Source organism: Lagenorhynchus albirostris, chromosome 16 (genome assembly GCF_949774975.1).
Source record: "Lagenorhynchus albirostris chromosome 16, mLagAlb1.1, whole genome shotgun sequence".
Taxonomy (NCBI): Eukaryota; Metazoa; Chordata; class Mammalia; order Artiodactyla; family Delphinidae; genus Lagenorhynchus; species Lagenorhynchus albirostris.
In genome coordinates, this window is record NC_083110.1 from 20567591 (window position 1) to 20580390 (window position 12800).

A 12800-nucleotide genomic window follows, 5' to 3' on the forward strand; every position below is an offset into this window, starting at 1 on the left:
ATATTTAAAGTTCAGTATGTGGTAACACCTAACCTACTATTATAGTGCTGATTAACAAAATGTTAGACTTGACTATTAGCCAGATATTAATTAATTCAGATGTTAATCAATTAATCCTCACTGATTTGGAAAACTAATGATATAAGGAGAAATCCATATCCTGGTAGAAAGCAAAGGGACCAGCATCAGAGAGATTCCAAGAATGAGATGTTTTCTTAGAAAGTTAGGCATAAAATTACCATATGACCCAGTAATTCAATTGCTAGACACAAAAGAATTGAAAACAAGTGTTCAAAGAAAAACTTAAACTCAAGTGTTCATAGCAGCACTAGTCACAAGAGCCAAAAGGTGGAAACAATCCAAATGTCCATCAATTCGTGAATGAATAAACAAAAATGTGGCATATTCATACAATGGAATATTATTTGGCCATAAAAAAGGAGGAAAGTACTACAAAGTGGATAAACCTTGAAAACACTATGCTTAGTAAAAGAAGCCAGAAATAAAATGCACATATTGTATAATTCCAGAATAGACAAATCCATACAGATAGAAAGCAGATTAGTGATTACCAGAAGCTGGAGAGAGGGGAATAGGGAGTGATTGCTAACAGGTACAGGGTTTCCTTTTGGGGTGATGAAAAAGTTCTGGAACTAGATAGTGATGATGGGTAAACAACATTGGGAAGGTACTTAATGCCACTGAAATGTACACTTTAAAATGGTTAAAATGGTAAGTTTTCTGTGTATTTTACTATCAAAAAACAGACAATTGGGCTGTGTACCTTGAGCCATGCCAGAGATTAAACCTAACTACTGTTGTAACTACTATCCCCACTCTACTATTGTGACCTTCCATCCAGCCATGATCAATGAAGAGTTGGCAAATATTAGAATTCTGGGTTATACATCTTCTCTTTAAGAAAACTCATGGCACAAAGCAGAAAGTCAATCAATATTTACTGTGAAATATTTGTCCTAATTTTAAGTGGATTCACTTAAAGTCCAGTTATCATCAAAATAATGAGAACTTTCTAAATATCCTTCCATTTTTTAATAATAATATGAATGTGTATGTGTATACTGTATGGAAGGTTTCTGGAAGGAAACACAAGAAACTGCAATGGTGGCTTTCTGAGAGAGGGGAGTAGAACTGGAATCTGGAATAAGGATGGACTCACTTTTTATTACATATCCTATTGTACTATTTTGATTTTTTTTAACAAAAGTGTTGTTTTATTATATTTTTTTAATTTACAATTTTAAAAAATCAGGGACCATAAATCAAGTGTTGGGCATTGCCCACTAACTTCTGGTAAAACTTTTATATTTTTAGACAAACACAATATCCAAAACACTTGAAAACACCCCCCAGAAACCTGACATCCTAGAACTGCATCCAATATACTTGGGTGGTGGTCCTTTGCCAAGTAACTTAATGGTGTAATTTTTCCAGCCTAGCTCTGGCTTCTGATGGTAGTGTCAGGAGTGAGGAAAAAATGAAAAATGGATCTTCAAAATGGAACAAAAGCACAAGACAATTACTTTTCCCCATACATCCTTTTGTACCTTTTTCACGTGTGTCCTGTATATGTATTTCCTTTGTCTTTTTTTTTTTTTGGCTGCACTGTGCGGCTTGCAGAGTCTTAGTTCCCTGACCAGGGATTGAACCTGGGCCACAACAGTGAAAGCACCACTCGTAACCACTGGACCGTCAGGAAACTCCCTGTGTTTCCTATTAAAATGTTTAAAATTGGATGGATGGGTAGATAAATGAAAAGACAAATAGATGAATACAGAGTAAGAAAGAGTGAGAGTTTGCTGTGTCAAGAATATTTCAAGTAGAATAATTAGCCCTGACATCAACCAAAATAATAAACATAACTGTTTCTTGAAACCTCATCTGGATATTGTGGGATGCTATTTCTGAAGCACTGCTGAACAGTAACATACTACCTCTGTTGGTCAGAAACCCAAGAAAAACCCATAAGCCACATATTTGGGCAACTTTAAAACCCAGAATATATTATCCTCCTAATATCCAGGATATTCTTTTCCTGTGCTGCAAAAAAAAACAATAAAAGCAAAGCAAAGAAACCAAACCAAATAAAACATTGATTTTTCTAAAGTCCAAGGCTTAGCGAATAAGCTCAGATGTTGTGACATTTAAAAACTGTGCCACAAAAAAAAAAAAACTGTGCCACAAACCATGGCAGGGGCCACTGCCTCTGCTACACACGTGCCCCATGTTGCAAGGGGCATCGGGCTTTTCATCTTTAGCACACTGAGGTCTGAACTATCTCAAAATACTGCGGTTGCCAGCTTCTCCCCAGAGCACCACTTTATTTGCTAGTTTAAACAAATCAACGTAGGCAGGTGGTGGCCCGTTATGTGTGTATTTGGCCAAGTTCGCTCCGTGGGGTGGAGGGAGGTGGGAAGTGGGGGGTGGCGGGGAAGGGGCAGAGATCACTAGCACCTTAAAGAACTTAGAGAGATACCACAATTTCTTAGGACCTGTCTCAGGAGCATTAACACTGTGCACACAGGCAGGAGCCAGGAGAAGTACCTCACCATGAAGAAAGGGGTACAAAGAAAGTACAAAGGGGTAAAATGCCTTCTTGGACTCTTTTAAATAAATCTGTTCATCATCGTTTTTTAAGAGAATTGGGAAACGTTAATGACATGGTGTTTATAAATAATAACCAATATGATCACAAATAGCATGATCTCAACTAAATTAAAAGCTGGAAAGATATATTCAAATATAGATATATAAATATATAGATAGATACATATACATAAAATATACAGACTGGAGGGCAATATAGCCTGTACACAGCCTAAAACCTTAAGTATATTCAAGCCTTCTGCCCTAATCCAACCTGAAAACTCACTTCTTCCCACATTCAACCTATCTCTCCCCAACTGCAAAGGAGCGTCATCCTGAATCCTCTTCCCCAAAAAAAGACCCCATAAAGCAGTTACTGCCACCATTCAGTGTAACCGGCTCTCACACTAACAAATGAAGGACAGAAAACACTGGAAGGAAATGTACCAAAATACAAATGGGGTTATCTTTGCATGGCAGCATTGTGAAGTTATTTTTTCTTTTCTTTCTTTTTATTTTTTGGTGTGTTCTAAATTTTCTATGACAAGATTATACATATGTACAACTAGAGTTTAAAAATTAGATTGAGTTATGGTTGCCAAAATATATCAATATAAGGAGGGAGGTTCTCCGTGCCAGTAATATGTGTGTTGGGATCAGGGGTGGGGTATACAGAGTATATACTTCACAGCCACTTGCTAAACTGTAAATGCAGGTTTTAAGCATTTTTTTCTGTAGGTTTTATATCAAAATAAAAATGTTAATTTTAAAAAGAGGCAATGGCCTCAGCTAGTGTAAAATATAATCTGCTTGGTTTGGTTTGTTGTTTTGTTTGCTTAGTTTCTTGGGTTTTTTACATGTGAGCGGAATAGAGGAGGCTGGCCAGTGGCTTCGTTTGTGGAGGGGGAAAGATATTGAGAAAGTTAGTGAAAAGAGCTGAAAACGTTAGATGTGTGTATCACAGGTCAGCTAGGTGGCCTGTATACAATGTATCAACTTTTTTTTTTTTTTTTTTTTTTTTTTTGCGGTACTCGGGCTTGTCACTGTTGTGGCCTCTCCCGTTGCGGAGCACAGGCTCAGCGGCCATGGCTCACGGGCGCAACCGCTTCGCGGCATGTGGGATCTTCCCGGACCGGGGCACGAACCCGTGTACCCTGCATCAGCAGGCGGATTCTCAACCACAGCACCACCAGGGAAGCCCTCAACTCTTGCCTCAGTACTTTTCTTTTGGAATAAAAGTGCCTACAGTCTGCCTTAGATGGGTTGTGAGGGTTAATGACTGACCTATAGTAAACACTTTGAAAGCATTTGTAGCAATTGGTACAGCATGGGACATTTTTAACGACTTATGAGAATTTTTTCTCAGAATTTTATTTTGACTGCAACCATTTTCCCACAACCATCCTAAAGCCATATATTTTGGAGCAAGAGGGAGAGCCATTCATACCCTGGATCCCTTGGGGTAAAACCATTTAGCAAGACAAGGATGATTTCTCTAAGATTCTTTGAGCTGGAAAGGTGTCTGTTTTCAAGTTATTCCAAGATCCCAAAGGCCACAGTTACTGAAGTCCTCACTTCATAGTCCCTTTTTTTAAACCAACATCACTATCTAGACTTAAATTTCCAGCATATTCACTGACCTGAATGAATTCTTAAAATATTTTTACAAATTAGACTATCGGAGGAACTTCTAAAATGGAAAAGAAAACTTAATAGCTAGTGAAGTGACAGGGACTTGGTGTGAGGAAAAAAAATACCATTTAGAGTTTCATCACTCTTGGATGATAGAAATGTGTCCACCCTGAAGCTATGGTTCATTTGAGGAATTCTCCCAAGGAGATTCCTGTATTATGAACCTGTGTGACGCTGCAAAAGTGCATTGTGATTTGTCCTGCACTTTTAGGGCAAGAGAACATGCAGATGTATTTTAGATAAACGTCACCTAAAATTTCACCTATAATCCTAAATTATAACCATTTTATTGTCAGAATGACCTATGTAATATACCTAATCCAAACACCCTAATGGTGATGTTTATCTGCAAAAAGATGGTGATCTAATAGGTGATGAGCAATACTAGGTATGGCAATTGTTATTAATTTCTCTAGAGTAGTGAGTGTGAAAGGATGGACAAATGAAATGCACACACACAAAACAACAACAACTAAAATGTTATAGAGAGAGGTGAGGTTTTCACATGCAGAAGTCACTGTGAGGATTAGAACAGAAAGGAATGAAAGGAAGTTTCAGAAAATCTATCGAATGAGGTACAAAACACATGAAATTTGGTATAGGGGTTTCAAAGTTCACTGAGGAATAGAACAAAAGTAAGTCAGAAACGACAAAGTTGAGCCCAAAGAAGACTGTGCAAGGAAAAATATCACTGCTGATTTAAAATAGGAGGATATGCATCTCATCATTTTTGTACCACTAATAAAAATAAATCCTGAACCAAATGCTAGCCCAGCATAATATTTCAAGTTTGCTGACAAGACTAATGATGCAGCCAGTAAGATCTGATATGTAATTATTGTAAGACCTCAAAGAGTTCATAGTTAAGCTAAATTCTAAGCAGAAACGATGTGTTTTGAGACAGGACATTAGTAGTTAATGGAAAGACGTCTGCAATATAAATTAGAGCAGGGGCTTGGAGAAGAGTTTTTGAAAAATCCTCAGCTAACTTGATATTAGCAGTTAAAGTTAAGTAATAGAGTTCAGTGGATCATCAAGCAAAATGAACTATAAATCAAAAGGCATTAAAATAACAAGGGTCACTAATTCAGTAGCAGTTACAGTGTGTAGCACTCAAGAGACTAGAAATAGTTATGTAGAGGTGGCAGAACAATGTTTATTTAGTCAGTGTTAACAAGGAATTTTGGATATACACAATGTAAAAGAAAAAAATCTTATTTTTGTGTATGTGAAGCTGTCACTATTTTTTTAGAGATTCTCTCTAGTTATTTTGTGTATATATTCAACCATCTTATGGTTAGTCCTTCATAAATACTTAACCCCCCTTAAACCATTTGAATATACACTGCATTCCAAAATGAGATTAAGAAAACAGTTTACATGTTATGTAGAGTGGCTTTAACTACATTCCTTGAGAGTTTTTCATTGTTCTTCCCCATTACTTCAAAGACACTCCCTCATTGTTGCAGGTTTTTTATCAGTGACAAAACAATTTCCTCAAGTCTCCTTAAAATAAAAACTATCCAGAAGGAATCTAAATGTAACCTTGAAGAGCTATAATTCAAGAGATGTGAATCACTTTATACACTAATTCTAATATGTCCCTTAAGACTTCCTTATAAGGTAACTTATGCATTCTGTGTCTCATGTTATTGAAAAATGTCCCTGTAAAAAAAAAAGCCAGAAAATAAATCATGTCTAAGAATGTAAAAACTGGGCTTCCCTGGTGGCGCAGAGGTTGAGAGTCTGCCTTCCGATGCAGGGGACGCGGGTTCGTGCCCCGGTCCGGGAAGATCCCACATGCCGCGGAGCGGCTAGGCCCGTGAGCCGTGGCTGCTGAGCCTGCGCGTTCGGAGTCTGTGCTGCGCAGCGGGAGAGGTCACGGCAGTGAGAGGCCCGCGTACCACACACACACACAAAAAAAGAATGTAAAAACCTTTAAAATTATATTTTCTCTACAATCTACAAAGGTCCATGGAAGAACTAAATAAATATATAACACAGTAATTACAGAGATTATTTTGTATTTAGCTTTTCTAATGCCATGAAGGAAAATAACACAATGGTTTAAAAAGTCTCTCTGCATCTATCCAACAATTCTTTCACCAGAATTAATAATGGAAATAATTTACAAATAATTTACAGCTTTCTTTGATTAATTAGGTCCTTTTTTTTTTTTTTTTTCCCGGTACGCGGGCCTCTCACTGTCGTGGCCTCTCCTGTTGCGGAGCACAGGCTCCGGACGCGCAGGCTCAGCGGCCATGGCTCACGGGCCCAGCCGCTCCACGGCATGTAGGATCTTCCCAGACCGGGGCACGAACCCGTGTCCCCTGCATCGGCAGGCGGACTCTCAACCACTGCACCACCAGGGAAGCCCAGATCCTATTTTTTATTGAATTTATTAAGCCTTGAGAAGAGAACAGGCTCATATGAACTAAAAAGATGGAGAATATGAATTTGCAATGGTTCAAGGTTCGGCAGTATTATATGAGCAACTTGAGAAGCACAGTTATCAGAATGTATAAAACAGTAAATGATAACGGGGAGCATATACATATACTGAATCAAACAGCCAAAGAGACTGACAAATGTAGTCAGAGGCTCTTCTGGCCCTGATGTACTGACTTTCCCTTCACAGGATTTTGTGGACACTGTGTTACATCTAGATACTACGAGCCTCTTGGTCTTCTCTCTCCTCTTGTCTGCTGACTCTTTAAGCTACTATGTGAGTCTAATCCAGGGGCAGCCTGAGCTTCATAAATTCAGTTAATCCCAGAGAGAAACCTACCGTTTTCACCGAGTCACTCAAAGCTTCCCACTGCTGGAATGGCATCGATATCTGGCTCCTTCGCCAGTGGTCATAGCGGGCTCGACTTGCTCCATTAGTCAAAATCTCCTTTGCCTTCTGCAGTTTCTGAAAAGTCTCCACTAGAAAACAAATTTTAAAATGAGCACTACTTTCCCGGAGGAGTTATTTTTAAACTCCCATACAATCAAACTGATCTCACTGAAATATGTCTCTGTTATTTACCAGCTGTGTAACCTTGGGCCAGTTCACTTCATCAAGCTTTAGTTTCCTCATTTGTAAAGTGCATCATAAGGACAAGTGAGATTTTGTACATAATGTACCTGGCTCACTGTTTATCCACTCCCTTTACTGAGCTCCAGTGATGTGCCAGGTGCTCTCCCAGGTGCTGATGACACAGATGTGAACAATAGACATAATCTACCTCACAGGATAGACGTTTATAAACATTGGGAAAATTACAATCTTGTCTACTAGGAAGAAAACTACCTTTTCTAGTGGTAGTGTGATAGAGGGTAATGAGCAGGCTAGAGGAACAGTGTAAATGAAGACTCTAAGGCAAAAAAAAAAAAAAAAAAAAGCATGTTTATTTAGAGGAAGTAGAGGATGCCAGTTTGGCAGGAAGACACGGGTCAGGGGAAGAACAATGAGGGGTGGGCCTGTAGAGTAGACAAGGGCCCGGTCACCCAGGACCTTAGAGGTTATGCTAAGGATTCTGGTTTGTTTTTTCTTGTAAGAGCAATGGGAAGCTCCTGGGAGGTTTTAAACACAGGAAATAACATGGTAGGTGGTTGATAAATGGTAGCTTTGTCACTGATCTATTTGACCAGATGGCATATAATAGAAACTTTTGAAGACCTGTTGGAAACACTTCCAATATGTCTTCTGCTCCTCAGTGAAGTTAAAACTTTCTGTAGAGCAGGATACAAGACCAATATACAAAACTCAATTGTGTTTCTATACATTAGCAATGAACAATCTGAAAATGAAATTAAGGAAACAATTCCATTTACAATAGCATCAAAAAAATAAAATACGGGCTTCCCTGGTGGCACAGTGGTTGAGAGTCCGCCTGCCGATGCAGGGGACACAGGTTCGTGCCTCGGTCTGGGAAGATCCCACGTGCCGTGGAGCGGCTGGGCCCGTGAGCCATGGCCGCTGAGCCTGCGCGTCTGGAGCCTGTGCTCCGCAACGGGAGAGGCCACAACAGTGAGAGGCCCGCGTACCAAAAAAAAAAAAAAAAAAAAGATAGATAATAACAAGTGTCGGTGAGGATGTGGAGAAATTGGAAGCCTCATACAGGTGGGATTGTAAAACAATGTTCCTCCTTTGAACTACAGTTTGGTAGTTCCTCAAAATGTTAAACATAGAATTACCATTTGACCCAAGAATTTCAACCCTAAGTATATACTCAAGAGAACTGAAAACATATGTCCACACATATTAAAAACTTGTATATGAATGCCCATAGCAGCTTTATTCATACTAGCTAAAAAGTGGAAACAACTCAAATGTCTGTCAACCAACAGGTGGATAAACAAAATGTGGTATATGCTACAACATGGATGAACCTTGAAAACATTATGCTAAATGAAAGAAGATAGATAGTCACAAAAGGCCACTTACTGTGTGATGCCATTTATATGAAATAGTCAGAATAGACAAATCTATACAGTAATTAGATTCGTGATTGCCAGGGGCTGGGCAGGGGGAAATGGGAAGTGATTGCTAATGAATATAGAGTTTCTTTTTTGTTCACAACAATTTTATGAGGTGGATATTATTAGTATTATTCACATTTTACATAGTCTAAGGCTGAAGGAGGTTCATATAACTTGCCCCAAGTCCCTAAGCTACAAGTGATGGAGCCACAATTCAAACCCAAGCCTGCCAGGCTCCCCAGCTAGGAAGGCTACACTTGACTACCTTCCTGCCCCTTCCATTTTCCTGCAATACATATGACCCTCTAATCTCCACTTTCTCCTTAATCTCCAGGGATAATAAAAATCTTCCTTGTTCATCACTAAGATCCACGTTGTACCCTTGAGAAACTCAGAGTCTAGTAAGGAAGCAGACATATAAGCAAATCATTTCAATACAGTGTGATAAAGAGAAATATAGAAGCAAGACGGGTTCTGCATGGGGAGTCAGGACATACTGTATTAGTTTTCTAAACACTTGGAGTCATCCTTGACTCTTCTCTTTCTCTTACATTTCATTTCTAATTCATTAGCAAATCCTGTTGGCTCTACTTTCAAATGTAGCCAAGACCTGACCTCTTGTCCCCGCCTCCACTGCCATCACTCTGGTCTGAGCCACCATCCTCTCTTGGCTGGATTATTATACTAGCTTCTCAACTATCTCCCTGCCTTTGCCTGAGTCTGTGTTCTACACAGCAGTCAGAGTGATCTTTTTAAAAATAAGTCACATAGGGAATTCCCTGGCAGTCCAGTGGTTAGGACTCTACTTTCACTGCAGGGGGTGCGGATTCAATCCCTGGTCGGGGAACTAAGATCCCAGAAGCTGATCCCACAAGCCACACGGCCCAAAAAAAAAAAAAAAAAAAGTCACATAATGTCACTCTTCTGCTCAAAATTACTTCCATTTTGACTTTTAATTTCTCTTAGAATTAAATTGAAAATTCTTACTGTGGCTACTAGGTCTGACATGCTCTGCCTGCCCTCTGCCCCTCTCTTCCTTCTCTGACCTCAGTTTTTTTAATATTTATTTATTTATTTATTTTTGGCTGTGTCGGGTCTTAGTTGCGGCATGCAGGATCTTTCATTGCAGCACACGGGCTCTTCATTGCAGTGCTCAGGCTTCTCTCTAGTTGTGGGACATGGGCTCAGTAGTTGTGGCACTCAGGCTCTCTAGTTGTGGTGCATGGGCTCAGTGGTTGTGGCACGTGGGCTTAGTTGCCCCACAGCATGTGGGATCTTAGTTCCCCAACCAGGGATCTAACCCGCGTGCCCTGCATTGGAAGGCAGATTCTTAACCACTGGACCACCAGTAAAGTCCCCTCCTATTTCTCCTATTTTTCCCATCTCCTTTGCTACAGCCATAGTAGGTTCCCTGATGTTCCTTGAGTACACCAGGCACACTCCAGCCCCAGGACTTGGCACTTGCTGTCCTTTCTACCGAGAAGACTTTCACCCCAAGCACTCACATGACTTACTTCCTCCAGATGTCAGGTCAGATGTTGTCTTGTCGATGGAGTTTTCTCTGACCATGCTACATAAAATAACTGCCCACTCCATCAGGCCCATTCCTTTATCTCCGTTGCCCTGCTTTACTTTTCTTCATAGTATCCCCTGACATTATATATACTTATTTGTTTATGATCTATCTCCTCCATGAGAATACACACCCCATGAAGGCAGAGACTTTGTTTTGTTTCTGCTGCATCCCTTGTACTAGAGCAGTGTCGTAGGTGCTCAAAAAGTATTTGTTCAATGAATGAATGAGTGAATGCTTCCAATTTGGATGTGAATATAAAGATATTCATATAATGCTATTCCCTGAGCTCAAAGCACCAAAGAAATGACACATGCCCTTAAAACATTTTGTGAATTAGGCACGTTTTAATAGTATAACTGGGAAAAATAATTAAAATTATCCTGATGGTGCTTAAAAATATCTCACGGGAAGTAGTCAATATCCTCTGGTACAGAAGATGTTAGGGCAAATGTACAGTCAATACTGATGGTACCACCATACCAATTGTGAAACTACTGAAATACTTCTGTACCTCAGTTGGTACAGAGCTGCTGTTCCTGAGCTTTAATCCCCCAAACACCATCACTTCAAGTGTTCCTCCAGCAGCCAGAGGTACTGCCAACCATGGCAGGGCACCTCCAGGACCCTGTCCAAAGCTGGGCAGCACAGGTACGTAATAGGTCATTGAATATTTAATATCACTGCTGGAGGTAGTAGCAATTAATAGATTAAAGGGAAGACCCTAAAGATGGGGTTATTAAAAGCTAAGGAAGGGGCTTCCCTGGTGGCACAGTGGTTGAGAGTCCACCTGCCGATTCAGGGGTCGCGGGTTCGTGCCCCGGTCCGGGAAGATCCCACATGCCGCGGAGCGGCTGGGCCTGTGAGCCATGGCCACTGAGCCTGCGCGTCCGGAGCCTGTGCTCCGCAACGGGAGAGGCCACAGCAGTGAGAGGCCTGTGTACCGCAAAAAAAAAAAAAAAAAAAAAAAAAGCTGAGGAAAACAAACACATAAAAAACATCTTGCAATAACTGCTAGCTCCAGTGAGTAAAATCCTTCCTGTTGCTGACGACAGTGTAAATGTCCCGATGTATAAATGACGTGTCACTTTTTCCAACGGGATAAAAAGCTCATTAAATTATCACCATGGATGCACATGCCAGTTACTACTAGAGCAGAGGCTTTAAAGGTTTACATTTTTATCTATGATTTACCTTCTGTTTGCACATTATTGTTGGCCTCATTTTCCAGAGTTTCCGGAATGAAAGAATTATTCTAATATCAATCCCTCAACAGCAGTTGATAAGCAGAAGCAAAAGAGACCTTACCTTTCCTGTTAGGTGGCCTTTTCCTTGTTCCATACCCTTCACCACATTTAATAAAAGTGAGTTTGGATTTATATTTGTCCTTTAATATATCCACTAATCAAATGAATCATACAAGATAAACATATACCAGTTCTGGGAAGAGAGATCTCATTTTATAAGCTTATACAAGCAAATGACGATGGAACCTTTAAGAGACATTCTGATTTAACTCCTAGGTCTACTTTGAAAATACGAGGTTCTTTTAATTCATATTTCATAGTATAATTTGTATTATTATTATTATAACCACAATTTAAATGTAGACCACTTACAATTACTTGAGAAATAATAATAATAATATATCAGGACATGCTTTGAAAACAATCTGGAGGAAAATACACCAACTGTTAATAGTGGTTCTCTAGCAAAAAGAGATAAGAGCAGACTTTCACTTTCAACATTATTTAACACTGTATGTTATTTTTATTCCAAGGGGGAAAAAGCAATAAAGAGATTTTAAAGTACGAAAACATTGAAACATCGAAATATTTCAGTCAGTAAGAGACAAAGAGTTCCCCTTCTTCAAATATTCAAATGTCTTTGAAGCCTGCAAATCAATAACAAAAATACCATTTCACGGGTCCTTAATTTAGTTTGAAATCCCTTTCTTCAGGCTCAAAGAGAAGTTAATAAAGCATTGGCCTGAAACCATTACTGTTATGTGCACATAGGACTGGCATGAGTACCAGCCAGAGGCTTTTGATCTCAGTGACACAATTTCTGTAGCACAACCAGTCCTGCCTACATCACCCACAACTGCAGAGCAAAGATCTCTAAAAGCCTTAGATTTAGATTTTTTTTTAATGAGAGTGAGAACGATCTAATGTTTACTTACAAAGAGAAAACTATCCCATTTTGTTAAATTTTTATCTTGGAATGCTGCATAAAAACAAGGAAAGAAAGTCCACTGACTCATAATTGCCAACATTCATTGGGTTCTTCCTCCATGCAAGATACATCATTTAATCCTCACAGCAAACACATGAAGTAATAATATGCTATTAGTCTACCCATTCTACCTATGAGTATGTTGAGGCTCAAAGAGGTTGCCCAAAATCAACTAGCTCGTAAGTGGGAGCTAGGAGCAATCCAGACAGACAAACCTGTGTTCATA

At 39.5% G+C, this 12800-nt stretch overlaps 1 protein-coding gene across 1 annotated transcript in view; it reads right to left on the reverse strand.

Annotated features, from left to right (window-relative positions):
- DNAJC12 (DnaJ heat shock protein family (Hsp40) member C12) overlaps positions 1 to 12800 on the reverse strand; it is a 34324-nt gene that overhangs the window by 6636 nt on the left and 14888 nt on the right. The window contains exon 3 of the mRNA XM_060126141.1: positions 7088 to 7227. Within this exon, the coding sequence (XP_059982124.1) occupies positions 7088 to 7227 (140 nt within the window). The remainder of the gene's footprint in view (positions 1 to 7087; positions 7228 to 12800) is intronic.